Raw genomic sequence first — 19,206 nt, 5'->3', positions numbered from 1 at the left:
AAGTCAGTTAAGAACAAATTCTTATTTACAATGACGTCCTGGGAACAGTGGGGTTAACTGCCTTGTTCAGGGGCAGAACAACAGATTTTTACCTTGTCAGCTCCGAGGATTCGATCCCAGCAACCATTTGGTTCCCGGCCCAACACGCCAGCCACTAGGCTACCTGCCATCCCATGTATATGGAGCAAATAAGGTTTAGAAACACTGATATCAACATATGAGGCACTCATAAGTTATAATATATACCATAACGGTGTTGAAAAGAGTGATTAAATGAAGTAAACAAATTTGTAGTCTACGTTTGACAGTTTCAATCTCACTCACTTGAACTTCCATCGACCTTGGCAACAGACACTGGCCTCAAGCCACCTGCAATGACTGTTGTGTCCGCTAGGCGGCAGTGTAGGGCCATGGGTAATACTTATATACTTCATCACTGACTCGGATGGTCAGAGATGACATAGCAGAGAGAGAGAGAAGCAGAGATGACATAGCAGAGACAGGGAAGCAGACAGGCAGAGCAGAGAGTGAGAGAAAGGGAGAGAGAGAAATAGGCAGAGCAGAAAGGGAGAGAGAGAAATAGGCAGAGCAGAAAGGGAGAGAGAGAAATAGGTAGAGCAGAAAGGGAGAGAGAGAAATAGGCAGAGCAGAAAGGGAGAGAGAGAAATAGGTAGAGCAGAAAGGGAGAGAGAGAAATAGGTAGAGCAGAAAGGGAGAGAGAGAAATAGGCAGAGCAGAAAGGGAGAGAGAGAAATAGGCAGAGCAGAAAGGGAGAGAGAAATAGGCAGAGCAGAGAGTGAGAGAAAGGGAGAGAGAGAAATAGGCAGAGCAGAAAGGGAGAGAGAAATAGGCAGAGCAGAAAGGGAGAGAGAGAAATAGGCAGAGCAGAAAGGGAGAGAGAAAGAGAGATTCCTGGTATGTCTTAGAAAAATATCATAAAAAGAAAAAAGCACAGAAACCCTCTCTCTTCATTCAGTGCAAACACGGCAAGTTTTCTTTGGCTAAGAGTGGATGGAGAGAATAATAGAGACAGGATGGAGAGAGAGAGGGAGAGAGATAGAGAGGATGGAGAAAAAGAGAGAGGGGGATAGAGAATGGAGAGAATAATAGAGACAGGATGGAGAGAGGGAGAGAGGATGGAGAGAGGGAGAGAGGGAGAGAGGGAGAGAGGATGGAGAGAGGGAGAGAGGGTGGGGAGAATAATAGAGACAGGATGGAGAGAGAGGATGGAGAGAGGGAGAGAGGATGGAGAGAGGGAGAGAGGGTGGGGAGAATAATAGAGACAGGATGGAGAGAGAGAGGGAGGATGGAGAGAGAGAGGGAGAATGGAGAAAAAGAGAGATAGGGAGAGAGAATGGAGAGAATAATAGAGACAGGATGGAGAGAGAGAGCGAGAGAGGATGGAGAGAGAGAGAGGATGGAGAGAGAGAGAGGGAGAGAGAGGATGGAGAGAGATAGAGAGGATGGAGAGAGAGAGAGGGAGATGATGGAGAGAGAGAGGATGGAGAGAGAGAGAGGATGGAGAGAGATAGAGAGGATGGAGAGAGAGAGAGGGAGATGATGGAGAGAGAGAGAGGATGGAGAGAGAGGGGGGGGAATGGAGAGAATAATAGAGACAGGATGGAGAGAGAGAGAGGATGGAGAGGGAGAGGATGGAGAGAGATAGAGAGGATGGAGAGAGAGAGAGAGAGAGAGGGAGAGGATGGAGAGAGAGAGGGGGGAGAGAATGGAGAGAATAATAGAGACAGGATGAGAGAGAGAGGGAGAATGGAGAGAGAGAGAGAGGGAGGATGGAGAGAGAGAGAGGGAGAGAGGATGGAGAGAGAGAGGGGGAGAGAATGGAGAGAATAATAGAGACAGGATGGAGAGAGAGAGAGAGAGAGGGGGGAGAGGATGGAGAGAGAGACAGAGAGGGGGGAGAGGATGGAGAGAATAATAGAGAGGAGAGGGGGAGAGAAAGAGAGAGGGGAGACCCTGGCTGTCCAGAGTTTTTTTTTCCGCAGACAAACTGACATGTTGGAATGAATGGGATGGTGTGTGTGTGTGTGTGTGTGTGTGTGTGTGTGTGTGTGTGTGTGTGTGTGTGTGTGTGTGTGTGTGTGTGTGTGTGTGTGTGTGTGTGTGTGTGTGTGTGTGTGTGTGTGTGCAGCACCAGAGTTTGCGAATGCAGCAATTGAACATTTAGGCGCAGGGTCAGGACATCGCAGTGCTGCTCGGGCCTGTCTCATCTCAGGGCTCGAGCTGGGACGTGAGCCGTTACCTATTCACAGAATAATAACGGTCGTCACAAGGCGAACCGTGTGTGTCTGTGTATTCTAGGTTATTGGTTGAAATATAAGATTTGACACTTGCCATTGTGAAGAAGGAGAGAAGAACGTACCTTCACCACTATACCAATGTGCTCGTGATTAACCTGATGCCCAAAAACGCATTAATTAATTAACACTTTAATGATTGACAATAGGCTACATCTTAACATGTAGTTGCTGTTCATAATCTTTCTGTGTAATTTGAAGAGTCTATCCTCATATTTGGCCTTCAGTTCCAAGCAATGAAACAAATCCCGTTACCCACGGCCCCCCATCAATTGTCTTTGGATCATTACCGTCTTCGGGAACCGGGTGGGCGAAACGGAGATCATCGATGAGAGACCGAGCGGGAAATATTGGTAAGAAAACTCTTGGAGCCACGCGCTGTGTTCCAAATCAGACAACATTCTAAATGGTATCTTTTTAATAAATAAACAACTATAAATAGGTATAGCTAAATAAATTAATCAATAAAAACGTCATCACCATCATCATATGCCCATTCGCACAGTTATTGGCGAATATGTCTGATTCAATGTAAGTGTATGGATCCCACACCCAGGCGAGAGGTTCGCAGTAGCGGGAACCCCCCCCCCCCCCCCCCCCCCGTTTCTCGGGCGGGCAGCCAGGTCCCGCACGCTCCAACCCCGTCTTGTTCACTTTCCACCCCGCCTCGGAGAGAGAGGTGGGGAGGAGTTGGGCGTGTGTAGTCTGGTGTGTATGGTGGGGTTAGAGGGATGGGGGTGGCGGCCGGGGAGGGGGGGGGTCTCTAGCTTGCCTAGCCGTCTCGTAGTTACGTGGGGAGGTGTTGCGGGGGGTTGGGGGGAACCGCTCTCTCTCGCTCCAACCCTGGCTGCCTGCCGGCGCGCAGCCTGCCTGTTACTATATAAACACATACTGAGAGAGGTTGCCTGCGCTTCTCACTACACACACTCAGAGAAACCTGTATGTGAAAGACAGATAGAGTTCGAGAGGGACAGAGAGAGAGTGACACGACAGAGAGTGTGTGTGTGTGAGTGAGAGAACGAACGCTACTAGTTGGGAAAGAAGGTATAGAGAGACAGGGGAGACGACTAACGGTTGCCTAAAGCAGCATCAGAAGACTCGGTGACGGTCTCTCTCTGGCTCCACCGGGCTCCCGCGCGCTCTGCTGCAAGAACTAACTGCAAAACGGATTATTTAATTTTGTAACATTTTTTTAAATTTATTTTTCTCTTCGTCTGCTTCTTTGAATAACACTTTATTTTACAATCTTGAGAAAGATTTAAGCAGGTATAATACGTTTTTTTTTTGCGGAATAGAGGGTGAGGGGTTATTCTGGGAAGGTTTTCCTCTACTTTCCATTTCTTGTAACTTTTTTTAAAAGAAAAGCCCCAGTTTATTTCCAGAATACTTTCCGAGACTCGCTCACTGTTTCCACGTGCGCTCTGAGAGCGGGACAAATACTTGTCAAACGGATCTTTTTTTTTTTTATCCCGTATTGTTATATTTTCTTATTTAGGGAAATTGACCTACAAAAATCAAACCAAAAAATGAGATTTCAAACGTTAATTCATCAGTTTCCACTCTCGATTAATGCTTTCCTTCATTAAAGTTATTGAAGGTGACGTTTTTTAAAAGGACTTTGTAACATATTTCTTTACACACTGATTGATAACCTTGGAGCTGCGAGAGGGGAGAGAGTTCAGCGCGTCAACTGTAGAGTGACTTATAGCCCCATTTACTCCATTGAATTGTGATCTATTTCAACGACAACAAAAACTAGCATTTTTATAGTTATTTATTTCATAATCACTCAATTACAATCAATCAAGTCATTTTTATCGATAACCATCGATATATTGATTGATCATCCTCAGAGCATTTCCAAATCCTTACAACTCAACTTCCCTCAACCTGCACGGTGGTGAGATCAGTGATTTCCTCCTCCCCTCCACCACCACCATCACCCAGACACCGACCCTTCCTCGCCATGCTATTCGATAACTTTGACCTGGTTTCAGCATTGGCCACCCTAGCGGCCTGCGCGGTGTCCATGGTCCTCCTCCTAGTTGTGTCCCAGCAACTCTGGCAGCTCCGATGGACGTCGACCCGGGATAAGAACTGCAAGCTGCCGATGCCTAAAGGTTCCATGGGGTTCCCCATCATAGGAGAAACCTGCCACTGGCTCTTCCAGGTAAGACCGTCACAACATGTCTCTCTCGCTCTGGCTTTCTGTCTGTGATCGTTTTGTGGGTCTGTGGATGATTGCGGGTCTTTTTTTTACGCACGTGTCTCTGTCTGTCAGTGGGTCTTTCTAGCCATGTGGAGGTGTGCGGGTCCACGAGGTTCATCTCCCTCTGGTCTTTTCTTCTGCTGTTGGATGACAATACTTGTTCCACGTCCAGTTAGTCATTTAATACACTCACATCGGATGTGTATCCTAGACTCACTACACGGCCGTGTGCGTCATTTTTTTGTTTTGTTGTTGATGTTATTTATCCTTATATAAGATTGAGTTCATGGTTAGGAGGTTAACGGTCAGGGGGGGGGGGGGGGGTAGGCTAGGTGTTAAGGTGAGAGTTGGTCTCTCTCTGCCCCCCCCCCTCCCTCCCTTGCCTCTGTCCCTCCCTAGACCGGCTCCCTCTCCTCGGTCTCTGTGTCTCCCTAGACCGGCTCCTTCCCCTCTCCTCGGTCTCTGTGTCTCCCTAGACCGACTCCTTCCCCTCTCCTCGGTCTCTGTGTCTCCCTAGACCGGCTCCCTCCCCTCTCCTAGCTGTCCCCGAGTCGCTTCATAACTTTAGCGCAAGGTCTAAATGTAGCATTTTGGAAGTGTCAAGTTACTGAAACACGAACCATGTTTTCTATTGTGGATATGTATGCACAGTCTTGCGTAATAGTTGTGTGAATGAAATATTTGGTAACTTATCCACGGCTTGTTTATATTGGTCACTCTAGCGCAGGCTAGAATTCATATCACGACCCATAAGCATGAAGAACTTGGCTTTTTATTCAAGTGTTCAAACTACTAAACAGAATTTCATTCAACTTTAATGGATCCGTCACACAGTCAGTAGCTTCTTTATAGGTCCCATCAGCGTGATGTGAAAAAGATCGATAAAAAGGTTGCGCGTGGGGGTGGGGGGGTTAATATAATAGTGAACGTGTCGTTTTAAAAAGTGATTAGATTCATAGAACGACCCCGCGAGGCTGCACGTGAGTCCCGTCACTAAGTTGCACTTGTCAGCGCGCTGATGTGTCCCAGGAGCGCGCGCACACACGCACAGAGCGAGAGAGCAAGACGGCACGTTGTGTGGGGCTTGAACTCTCGGTGCTCCGCTCCCTGCGTGCGCTTTCATTTATACACGGTGCGACGCGTTCCCGGAATGCGCCGGGGACGAACCGCGGCCAAGTTTATAGAGAGTGAGAGAAAACATTAACATCTCTCTCTCTCGCTCTCTCGCGTGGACAACTGACTTGTCAGTTAGGCTGAAACATGGAAAACCAGGCAATACAATGACACGTTTCTTTGGGTAAGTTTTCAGCTGTGCGCAACGTTAATAACTGCTATTAGTCACAGATATCCCCCCAAATCCAGTACCGAGAGGTCAAAACGCAAAACTGGAACAGTGTGTGTTCTCCTTTTATGCCATTATATAATATTTCCAAGTAAAAAGCTTTGAAATGTGTCTGAATGCACCGAGATGCTTGTTGCGGGCTTGTATACTTCAGAGAGAGAGAGAATATATATATATATATATATATATATATATATATATATATATATATATATATATGTATATATATATATATATATATATATATGTATATAGAGTTAATATATATATACATATATATATATATATATATAGAGAGTTAATATATATATATATATATATATATTAACTCTCTCTCTCTCTCTCTCTCTCTATATATATATATATATATATATATAGAGAGAGAGTTAATATATATATATATATATATATATATTAACTCTCTCTCTCTCTCTATATATATATATATATATATATATATATATATATAGAGAGAGAGAGAGAGAGAGACAGTTTGCCAGCTGTGTGTGTGTGTCTCTGTGTGTGTGTCCCTCTCTCTGTGTGTGTGTGTGTGTGTGTGCTTATGTGTCTCTGTGTGTGTGTGTATATGTACCGTGTGCGTATTAGTGTGCATGCATCGTGTGTGTGTGTGTGTGTGTGTGTGTGTGTGTGTGTGCATTTGATTGATATATTTAAAAGCAATCACATCAGAAGAGAAACCGTGCACCTCCAGCCAAACTCCCTTCACTTCTCATTTACTTCGAGGGAAACATCCTGATGGTTAGTTCTACCGCTCTGCCAGCGTTAACGGGAGACGGGTGTGTGTGTCTGCTACCGTGCAAGCTCCCAGTAAATCGATCCGCTTACTCACCCCCCACCCCCCCCCCCCCATCTCTGCCACGTCATCCTATCTCTCAAAAACTCACCCTTCACCACATAAACACAGACAAACACACACATAGACATTAATCCACGTTTCTCAAACCACTCATTTCTAAGTTGTTCCAAATGTCAAATTTCGAAGTGTTTTATGTTAAGTTTAGGCATTAACTTCTGAAGTATTAAAGTTAGGAATGAACTCTGAATGGTTTAGATAAAGGTTAAGGTTTGGGACAAAAAAAGTTCAAAACAACTTTCTATTGGTGGAACCAGAGGTGGGCGCTTAGCCCAGTCCACACAACGCCATAGACAAACTGAATCTGAGCTGAAGACAACAATGCTCACAGTTGTCCCTAGTGGCCAGAGACAACGTCATTTCCACATGTCCTCGGAGGGATGGATGTGGAGTTGTGACCGGCTGAGAGAGAGGGGGGTCTGTGTCAGTGCTTCTGAATGATGTCATAACCTTCATGTCCGTGTCATTAATGTCATGGCTCTGTTTTTCTGGTCACCGTCAGTCTGTTTCTTACACACACACATGCACGCACACGCGCACGCACACACACTCACACACACACACACACACACACACACACACACACACACACACACACACACACACACACACACACACACACACACACACACACACACACACACACACACACACACACACGTCCTGCCAATGTTCAGCATATCAATCCACAACTAGACAATACAGACTGCTGACTACAACTAGACAATACAGACTACTGACTACAACTAGACAATACAGACTGCTGACTACAACTAGACAATACAGACTGCTGACTACAACCATCCAACTAGTCAATACAGACTGCTGACTACAACTAGACAATACAGACTGCTGACTACAACCATCCAACTAGACAATACAGACTACTGACTACAACTAGACAATACAGACTACTGACTACAACTAGACAACTAGACAATACAGACTACTGACTACAACTAGACAACTAGACAATACAGACTGCTGACTACAACAATCCAACTAGTCAAAACAGACTGCTGACTACGAGACAATACAGACTGCAACCCCCCAACTAGTCAATACGGACTACTGACTACAACTAGACAATACAGAATACTGACTACAACTAGACAATACAGACTACTGACTACAACTAGACAATACAGAGTACTGACTACAACTAGACAATACAGAGTACTGACTACAACTAGACAATACAGACTGCTGACTACAAACATCCAACTAGTCAATACAGACTGCTGACTACAACTAGACAATACAGACTACTGACTACAACCATCCAACTAGACAATACAGACTGCTGACTACAACTAGACAATACAGACTGCTGACTACAAACATCCAACTAGTCAATACAGACTACTGACTACAACCATACAACTAGACAATACAGACTACTGACTACAACTAGACAATACAGAGTACTGACTACAACTAGACAATACAGACTACTGACTACAACTAGACAATACAGAGTACTGACTACAACTAGACAATACAGACTACTGACTACAACTAGACAATACAGAGTACTGACTACAACTAGACAATACAGACTGCTGACTACAACCATCCAACTAGACAATACAGACTACTGACTACAACTAGACAATACAGAATACTGACTACAACCATCCAACTAGACAATACAGACTGCTGACTACAACCATCCAGCTAGACAATACAGACTGCTGACTACAACTAGACAATACAGACTACTGACTACAACTAGACAATACAGAATACTGACTACAACCATCCAACTAGACAATACAGACTACTGACTACAACTAGACAATACAGACTACTGACTACAACCATCCAACTAGACAAAACAGACTGCTGACTACAACCATACAACTAGACAAAACAGACTGCTGACTACAACTAGACAATACAGACTACTGACTACAACCATACAACTAGACAAAACAGACTGCTGACTACAACTAGACAATACAGACTACTGACTACAACTAGACAATATTGACTACTGACTACAACTAGACAATACAGACTGCTGACTACAACCATCCAACTAGACAATACAGACTGCTGACTACAACTAGACAATACAGACTACTGACTACAACCATCCAACTAGACAATACAGACTGCTGACTACAACTAGACAATACAGACTGCTGACTACAACTAGACAATACAGACTGCTGACTACAACTAGACAATACAGACTACTGACTACAACCATCCAACTAGACAATACAGACTACTGACTACAACCATCCAACTAGACAATACAGACTACTGACTACAACCATCCAACTAGACAATACAGACTGCTGACTACAACTAGACAATACAGACTGCTGACTACAACTAGACAACATTGACTACTGACTACAACTAGACAATACAGACTGCTGACTACAACCATCCAACTAGACAATACAGACTGCTGACTACAACTAGACAATACAGACTACTGACTACAACCATCTAACTAGACAATACAGACTGCTGACTACAACTAGACAATACAGACTGCTGACTACAAACATCCAACTAGTCAATACAGACTACTGACTACAACCATACAACTAGACAATACAGACTACTGACTACAACTAGACAATACAGAGTACTGACTACAACTAGACAATACAGACTACTGACTACAACTAGACAATACAGAGTACTGACTACAACTAGACAATACAGACTGCTGACTACAACCATCCAACTAGACAATACAGACTACTGACTACAACTAGACAATACAGAATACTGACTACAACCATCCAACTAGACAATACAGACTGCTGACTACAACCATCCAGCTAGACAATACAGACTGCTGACTACAACTAGACAATACAGACTACTGACTACAACTAGACAATACAGAATACTGACTACAACCATCCAACTAGACAATACAGACTACTGACTACAACTAGACAATACAGACTACTGACTACAACCATCCAACTAGACAACACAGACTGCTGACTACAACCATACAACTAGACAAAACAGACTGCTGACTACAACTAGACAATACAGACTACTGACTACAACCATACAACTAGACAAAACAGACTGCTGACTACAACTAGACAATACAGACTACTGACTACAACTAGACAATATTGACTACTGACTACAACTAGACAATACAGACTGCTGACTACAACCATCCAACTAGACAATACAGACTGCTGACTACAACTAGACAATACAGACTACTGACTACAACCATCCAACTAGACAATACAGACTGCTGACTACAACTAGACAATACAGACTGCTGACTACAACTAGACAATACAGACTGCTGACTACAACTAGACAATACAGACTACTGACTACAACCATCCAACTAGACAATACAGACTACTGACTACAACCATCCAACTAGACAATACAGACTACTGACTACAACCATCCAACTAGACAATACAGACTGCTGACTACAACTAGACAATACAGACTGCTGACTACAACTAGACAATATTGACTACTGACTACAACTAGACAATACAGACTGCTGACTACAACCATCCAACTAGACAATACAGACTGCTGACTACAACTAGACAATACAGACTGCTGACTACAACTAGACAATACAGACTGCTGACTACAACTAGACAATACAGACTACTGACTACAACCATCCAACTAGACAATACAGACTACTGACTACAACCATCCAACTAGACAATACAGACTACTGACTACAACCATCCAACTAGACAATACAGACTGCTGACTACAACTAGACAATACAGACTGCTGACTACAACTAGACAACATTGACTACTGACTACAACTAGACAATACAGACTGCTGACTACAACCATCCAACTAGACAATACAGACTGCTGACTACAACTAGACAATACAGACTACTGACTACAACCATCCAACTAGACAATACAGACTGCTGACTACAACTAGACAATACAGACTACTGACTACAACCATCTAACTAGACAATACAGACTGCTGACTACAACTAGACAATACAGACTGCTGACTACAAACATCCAACTAGTCAATACAGACTACTGACTACAACCATACAACTAGACAATACAGACTACTGACTACAACTAGACAATACAGAGTACTGACTACAACTAGACAATACAGACTACTGACTACAACTAGACAATACAGAGTACTGACTACAACTAGACAATACAGACTGCTGACTACAACCATCCAACTAGACAATACAGACTACTGACTACAACTAGACAATACAGAATACTGACTACAACCATCCAACTAGACAATACAGACTGCTGACTACAACCATCCAGCTAGACAATACAGACTGCTGACTACAACTAGACAATACAGACTACTGACTACAACTAGACAATACAGAATACTGACTACAACCATCCAACTAGACAATACAGACTACTGACTACAACTAGACAATACAGACTACTGACTACAACCATCCAACTAGACAACACAGACTGCTGACTACAACCATACAACTAGACAAAACAGACTGCTGACTACAACTAGACAATACAGACTACTGACTACAACCATACAACTAGACAAAACAGACTGCTGACTACAACTAGACAATACAGACTACTGACTACAACTAGACAATATTGACTACTGACTACAACTAGACAATACAGACTGCTGACTACAACCATCCAACTAGACAATACAGACTGCTGACTACAACTAGACAATACAGACTACTGACTACAACCATCCAACTAGACAATACAGACTGCTGACTACAACTAGACAATACAGACTGCTGACTACAACTAGACAATACAGACTGCTGACTACAACTAGACAATACAGACTACTGACTACAACCATCCAACTAGACAATACAGACTACTGACTACAACCATCCAACTAGACAATACAGACTACTGACTACAACCATCCAACTAGACAATACAGACTGCTGACTACAACTAGACAATACAGACTGCTGACTACAACTAGACAATATTGACTACTGACTACAACTAGACAATACAGACTGCTGACTACAACCATCCAACTAGACAATACAGACTGCTGACTACAACTAGACAATACAGACTGCTGACTACAACTAGACAATACAGACTGCTGACTACAACTAGACAATACAGACTACTGACTACAACCATCCAACTAGACAATACAGACTACAGACTACAACTAGACAATACAGACTACTGACTACAACTAGACAATACAGACTACTGACTACAACCATCCAACTAGACAATACAGACTACTGACTACAACTAGACAATACAGACTGCTGACTACAACCATCCAACTAGACAATACAGACTACTGACTACAACTAGACAATACAGACTACTGACTACAACTAGACAATACAGACTGCTGACTACAACTAGACAATACAGACTACTGACTACAACTAGACAATACAGACTACTGACTACAACTAGACAATACAGACTACTGACTACAACCATCCAACTAGACAATACAGACTACTGACTACAACTAGACAATACAGACTACTGACTACAACTAGACAATACAGACTGCTGACTACAACTAGACAATACAGACTACTGACTACAACTAGACAATACAGACTACTGACTACAACTAGACAATACAGACTACTGACTACAACTAGACAATACAGACTACTGACTACAACTAGACAATACAGACTGCTGACTACAACTAGACAATACAGACTGCTGACTACAACTAGACAATACAGACTACATCCCCCTTGTCCCCTCCTCCATCCCCCTTGTCCCCTCCTCCATCCCCCTTGTCCCCTCCTCCATCCCCCTTGTCCCTCCTCCATCCACCTTGTCCCCTCCTCCATCTCCCTTGTTCCTCCTCCATCCCCCTTGTCTCTCCTCCATCCCCCTTGTCCCCTCCTCCATCCCCCTTGTCCCTCCTCCAACCCCCTTGTCCCCTCCTCCATCCCCCTTGTCCCTCCTCCACCCCCCTTGTCCCTCCTCCATCCCCCTGGTCCCTCCTCCCTCCTCCCTCCCCCTTGTCCCCTCCTCCATCCCCCTTGTCCCTCCTCCATCCCCCTTGTCCCTCCTCCATCCCCCTTGTCCCTCCTCCACCCCCCTTGTCCCTCCTCCATCCCCCTGGTCCCTCCTCCCTCCCCCTTGTCCCCTCCTCCATCCCCCTTGTCCCTCCTCCATCCCCCTTGTCCCTCCTCCATCCCCCTTGTCCCTCCTCCACCCCCCTTGTCCCTCCTCCATCCCCCTTGTCCCTCCTCCATCCCCCTTGTCCCCTCCTCCATCCCCCTGGTCCCTCCTCCATCCCCCTTGTCCCTCCTCCATCCCCCTGGTCCCTCCTCCATCCCCCTGGTCCCTCCTCCATCCCCCTGGTCCCTCCTCCATCCCCCTGGTCCCTCCTCCATCCCCTCTTTTTCTCCACATCAGATGCTCCTGTCGTGAGTGGAGAGAGTGACAGTGAATTGACATGTATTGTTAGATCAGGGCAACTACAGGGACTCTTTCACCTCATTTATACACAGACAGGCAGACAGGCAGACAGGCAGACAGACAGACAGACAGACAGACAGACAGACAGACAGGCAGGCAGACAGGCAGGCAGGCAGACAGGCAGGCAGACAGACAGACAGGCAGGCAGGCAGGCAGACAGGCAGACAGACAGACAGACAGAAACGCAGACAGACAGGCAGGCAGACAGGCAGGCAGGCAGGCAGGCAGACAGACAGACAGACAGGCAGGCAGACAGACAGCTCTCTCTCTGTCCCTCAGAGTGGTGGCTTCTTGCTGATCCCTCTCTCTTCTGTTCCACACACACACACACACACACACACACACACACACACACACACACACACACACACACACACACACACACACACACACACACACACACACACACACACACACACACACACACACACACACACTCACCTCCTCCAGTGTTCTGGGGTTACCCCTGTCCCACTCGCTGATCTGAATAAATATAATTATAGAGCTGTGTGTGTGTGTGTGTGTTTTGTGCTGTCGGCCTAATAAAGGAGTCATTTGTATAACATTTCCACTCACTCCACAAAGGCTACATTTATAGTAGTCTGACCGACTCACACCAGTCCAATCTACACACACTGGGAGTCTTTTTTTTTTATCCTTCCACCGTGTTTGGACTGGGGCGGTGGAAAAAAGTAGTTCCTTTTATTGAGCACCTCTATGAAATATCTGATTTAATTTATTACTGCAGAATTAAATAAAGTATTGAGAGAGAATGGTGGTTTCTGGGAGAGAGGCAAGCACACAGTCTATATACAGTGTTGTAACGATGTGCAAATAGTTAAAGCACAAAAGGGAAAATAAATAAACATAAATATGGGTTGTATTTACAATGGTGTTTGTTCTTCACTGGTTGACCTTTTCTTGTGGCAACAGATCACAAATATTGCTACTGTGATATTTCACCCAGTAGATATGGGAGTTTATCAAAATTGGGTTTGTTTTCAAATTCTTTGTGGATCTGTGTAATCTGAGGGAAATATGTCTCTCTAATATGGTCATACATTTGGCAGGAGGTTAGGAAGTGTAGCTCAGTTTCCACCTCATTTTGTGGGCAGTGTGCACATAGCCTGTCTTCTCTTGAGAGCCATGTCTGCCTACAGCGGCCTTTCTCAATAGCAAGGCTATGCTCACTGAGTCTGTACTTAGTCAAAAGATTTCCTTAATTTTGTGTCAGTCTGTCTCTCTCTCTCTCTCTCTTTTTCTGTGTGTCTTAATGTCTTTGTGTGTCTCTCTCTTTCTCTCTGTCACTCTCTCTGTCTCTCTACTGAGTGATGGAGAAGTGGGGCCTGGTTTTGGTTGCCGCAGGGTGTGTGTGTGTACTGTATAACATATAGGGGTGTTCCACATGCACAGGGTACAAGGGTCTCTTTCACTCTCTGTTATTGCACTGCCATGCACACCGGTAGTGTGTGCTTTCTCTCTCCCCCAATCTATCTCTCTCTCCCCCAATCTCTGTCTCCCTCTCCCCCCTCTCCCCCCTCTCTCTCCCTTGACCTCTTGGCCCACGTCTGAAGTCTGTTTTTGGAATAAGAGACAGAAGGAGAGAGGAGAAGAGAAGGAGAGAGGAACAGAGGAGGAGAGAGGGGAGGAAAGAGGGCAAGAGGGGAGGAGAGAGGGCAAGAGGGGAGGAGAGAGGGCAAGAGGGGAGGAGAGAGGGGAAGAGAGGAGGAGAGCGGGCAAAAGAGGAGGAGAGAGGGCAAGAGAGGAGGGAGAGGGCAAGAGAGGAGGAGAGAGGGCAAGAGAGGAGGAGAGGGCAAGAGAGGAGGAGAGGGCAAGAGAGGAGGAGAGGGCAAGAGGGGAGGAGAGAGGGCAAGAGAGGAGGCGAGATGGCAAGAGAGGAGGAGAGATGGCAAAAGAGGAGGAGTGGGCAAGAGAGGAGGAGTGGTGGCAAAAGAGGAGGAGAGAGGGCAAGAAAGGAGGAGAGAGGCGGAGAGAGGGCAAGAGAGGAGGAGAGATGGCAAAAGAGGAGGAGAGATGGCAAGAGAGGCGGAGAGGGCAAGAGAGGAGGAGAGAGGGCAAGAGAGGCGGAGAGGGCAAGAGAGGAGGAGAGAGGGCAAGAGAGGCGGAGAGGGCAAGAGAGGCGGAGAGGGCAAGAGAGGAGGAGAGATGGCAAAAGAGGAGGAGAGATGGCAAGAGAGGAGGAGAGAGGGCAAGAGAGGAGGAGAGAGGAGGAGAGAGGGTAAGAGAGGAGGAGAGAGGAGGAGAGGGCAAGAGAGGAGGAGAGAGGGCAAGAGAGGAGGAGAGAAGGAGAGAGGGGAAGAGAGGAGGAGAGGGCAAGGGAGAGAGACAGAGAGAGAGAGACAGAGAGAGAGACAGAGAGAGAGACAGAGAGAGAGACAGAGACAGAGAGAGAGAGACAGAGAGAGAGAGAGACAGAGAGAGAGAGAGAGGAGGAGAGAGAGAGAGGGCCAGAGAGAGAGACAGAGACAGAGAGAGACAGAGAGCAAAGGGCCGCATCCCATTGAATCTTTCCTGGATTCCTTGCATCCTTTCTCCTCAACTCCTTCTCAGAGTCTCCAGTACGATTGAGATTGAGGTGGCGAGAGAAGATGCAAGGACTCCTGGAAATAACAATTGTGACGGAGCCAAAGTTATCAATGCTAGCCTAATACAAGAAATGTGGAAGAGAGGAGACCAACAAGAAGAGTGTGTGTTTGCAGCGCCGTCGAGTCGAGAGGTGAACAAACAGGATGTAACTCCCTGCTAAAATTAGCCTTGAAAATAACCAACCATTTACACCCAAACACACACACATAACACACACACACACACACACATAACAAACACACACATAACACACACACAGGTCATAAGTCCTGACTAGGTTCGAGCAGTAGCTCTTTGTGAGAGAGGGGGAGACAGCAAGAGACTTATTTTGATCATTTATACAAGACAAATCTCCCACACAAAAAAAGACTTAGAACCTATTTTAAATTCACAAAAAAGACTTAGAACCTATTTTAAATTCACAAAAAAAAGACTTAGAACCTATTTTAAATTCACAAAAAAAGACTTATAACCTATTTTAAATTCACAAAAAAAATGGAACATCCCTGAATCGGTCATTAAAAAACACCAAAAAAATTTATAAATTAGATGCTTAAAAACAGCAATAGACTGCTAAGGTGTATAACTTAATAAAATGTACGAACGCAGAAAACAAAAATGAAATATATATATATTTTTTGCCACGTCGAGGTGTGAGACAAGGCTGCAGTTTGAGTCCAAACCTTTTCAACATTTATATATAAATTAGCAGACACGTTGGACAATTCTGCAGGCCCAGGACGATTTGACACAGAGGTAAAATACCTGCTATATGCTGGTTCTTTTATCACCAACCAAAAAGGTATTCAACAGAATCTTTAATATTATTAATATTAATATCTTAATATTATAGATCAATATTGGGACCCAAGAATAAATGTAAAAAAAAAAAATCAAAATTTTTCCCGAAAAAATAATAAACATTTGCCAGGAAGAGAAAAATAAATTCACCTTGAACAACATCACAGTTGAACATCACAAGGTACCCCGATATCCACCCTATTTCTATTTTCTTATTTTCATCCCATGAATGAGAGGGATTTGGACCTTGGAGCAACATTATATCACACTACATCACACTTATTAAAGAAACATTTCTGTCCAGTCTGAGGTGATTCATCTTCTGATGTCCCAGTTTCAGTAACAGCAACATTATGTACAAAATAAATTACAAACAATGTGAACAAAAAAAAAAAAAAACACACACACAAAATAACACAATTGGTTAGGAGCCCGTAAAATGGCAGCCATCTTATTTCCGGAGCCATTCTCCAATCTAATTAATTATCCTCTGTGTGTTTATAAGTCAGTGTGTGTGTTTTGTTTCTAAGTGTGTGTTTATAAGTCTGTTTGAGTTTGTGTTTACAAACGTTTGTTGAGTGACTAGGTACGTTTGTGTGTTTATAAGGTGTGTGACTAGGTGATTGTATGTTTGTGTGTATTTTGCCGAGTAATTTGTGAGTGGGTGTGGCTGTGGGTGTGCGTGTTTGTGTATATGTGTGTGTGTGTGTGAGTGTGTGTGTGTGTGTGAGTGAGTGGTAAGTTTGACAAGCCCCCATGTTGTCCTAACTCGGCCTCAAACCCAAAAGACGGAAAACACACATGGAACCCCTAGGTGTGTGTGTGTGTGTGTGTGCCACAGTAAACCTCTGTATGCCCTCTAGTACTCTCTGTCCACTCTAGCAGTCGTGAGGGCTGCCCTGTTAGCCGCTGTCGGTGTGTGTGTTTGCGTCTGTTAGAAGTTTCCCTTGGCTTAGGGCACAGATCTAGGATCAGCTTTCCCAACCCAAATCCTAACCTCAAGCACTAAATCCTAACCTCAAGCACTAAATCCTAACCTCAAGCACTAAATCCTAACCTCGACCTCTAAACCCTAACCTCGATCTCTAAACCCCAACCTCGACCTCTAAACCCTAACCTCGACCTCTAAACCCCAACCTCGACCTCTAAACCCCAACCTCGACCTCTAAACCCCAACCTCGACCTCTAAACCCCAACCTCGACCTCTAAACCCCAACCTCGACCTCTAATGGAACTACTGTAAAACAGTCCTCAGGTCAGAGTCTAGGGGGAACCTCTCCACACAGTGGAAGGGCACATTCCAATATGGAAATAGATTCCTCATTGTCTCCTTTCACCCTGCATTGGCACTAAGGTCCCAGTGAGAGGTTTGGTATTGGGCTGTTACTCTATTTCCTGTGAAACACTTTGGTCTCTCTCTCTCTGTCTCTCTCTGTCTCTCTCTGTCTCTCTGTCTCTCTCTGTCTCTCTCTGTCTCTCTCTGTCTCTCTCTCTCTCTCTGTCTCTCTCTCTGTCTCTCTCTCTGTCTCTCTCTCTATCTCTGTCTCTCTCTCTGTCTCTCTCTGTCTCTCTCTGTCTCTCTCTCTCTATCTCTGTCGCTCTCTCTGTCTCTCTCTGTCTCTCTCTGTCTCTCTCTCTCTCTCTCTGTCTCTCTCTGTCTCTCTCTGTCTCTCTCTGTCTCTCTCTGTCTCTCTCTCTCTCTCTGTCTCTATCTCTGTCTCTCTCTCTGTTTCTCTCTGTCTCTCGCTCCCTCCCTCGCTCCCTCGCTCCCTCCCTCCCTCCCTCCCTCCCTCCCTCCCTCCCTCCCTCCCTCCCTCCCTCCCTCCCTCCCTCCCTCCCTCCCTCCCTCCCCCTCCCTCCTTCTTCCCATAGGTCATATCCTTTCAGATTAGCTATTAGACGCACATTAGGAGGTGATCGAGGGCAGGTGCAGTATGTGTGTGTGTGTGTGTGTGTATCAGAGTGTGTGTTTCTGTGTGTGTGTTTGTGCTTTGGGCAATAGGGGTGCAATGTTGAGAGCGTTGGTTGATGTTTTGCTCGACATGAAACTTTCTCACACATCAGTTTTCTTTTTGTCTGTGGATCTCTCCCTCTTTCTGTCCAAACTCTGCCTCCTTTCACAAACATTACATCATATCCCTCCTTGGGTCTGGCAACCCTTCAGGGCTACGTCTGTTTAAGACGGGATCCTTAGGCCTGCAGCCTTACGATGTGTGTTAATCAGCTAGTGAGCCAATCGCTGGTCCCTGAACCCTTAACCCCGCCTTAGTAGGCAACAATACCCGATCGGGATTGGTCACTTGCTGCTCCTTGAGTTTGACTCGGTTATTGGCTTTCAGCGAGAAGAAGACAACGTTTCCTTACAGCCCCTCCACCCCCTCCGTTCCTTTTCATAATTCAGGGTTCGGCGTTCCACGCATCGCGGAGGCAGAAGTACGGCAACGTCTTCAAGACCCACCTGCTGGGACGCCCCCTGATCCGGGTCACCGGTGCAGAGAACGTCCGGAAGGTTCTAATGGGAGAGCACACGTTGGTCAGCGTGGACTGGCCTCAGAGCACCTCGACCCTACTGGGACCCAACTCACTGGCCAACT

General features: G+C 45.3%; 1 protein-coding gene across 1 annotated transcript in view; it reads left to right on the top strand.

Moving 5' to 3' along the window:
• Nucleotides 1–3,182: 3,182 nt before the first annotated feature.
• The window catches only part of LOC135510222 (cytochrome P450 26B1), a 34,476-nt gene continuing 18,452 nt past the window's right edge, over nt 3,183–19,206 (top strand). The window contains exons 1-2 of the mRNA XM_064931016.1: nt 3,183–4,485; nt 19,014–19,206. The exon at nt 19,014–19,206 is cut by the window's right edge and continues 32 nt beyond it. Of these exons, the coding sequence (XP_064787088.1) occupies nt 4,282–4,485; nt 19,014–19,206 (397 nt within the window). The 5' untranslated portion in view covers nt 3,183–4,281. The remainder of the gene's footprint in view (nt 4,486–19,013) is intronic.

The sequence above is a fragment of the Oncorhynchus masou genome, chromosome 23 (genome assembly GCF_036934945.1).
Source record: "Oncorhynchus masou masou isolate Uvic2021 chromosome 23, UVic_Omas_1.1, whole genome shotgun sequence".
Lineage (NCBI taxonomy): Eukaryota > Metazoa > Chordata > Actinopteri > Salmoniformes > Salmonidae > Oncorhynchus > Oncorhynchus masou.
The sequence above is the reverse complement of the archived record's forward strand: the minus strand, read 5'-3'. Positions and strand labels throughout refer to the sequence as shown.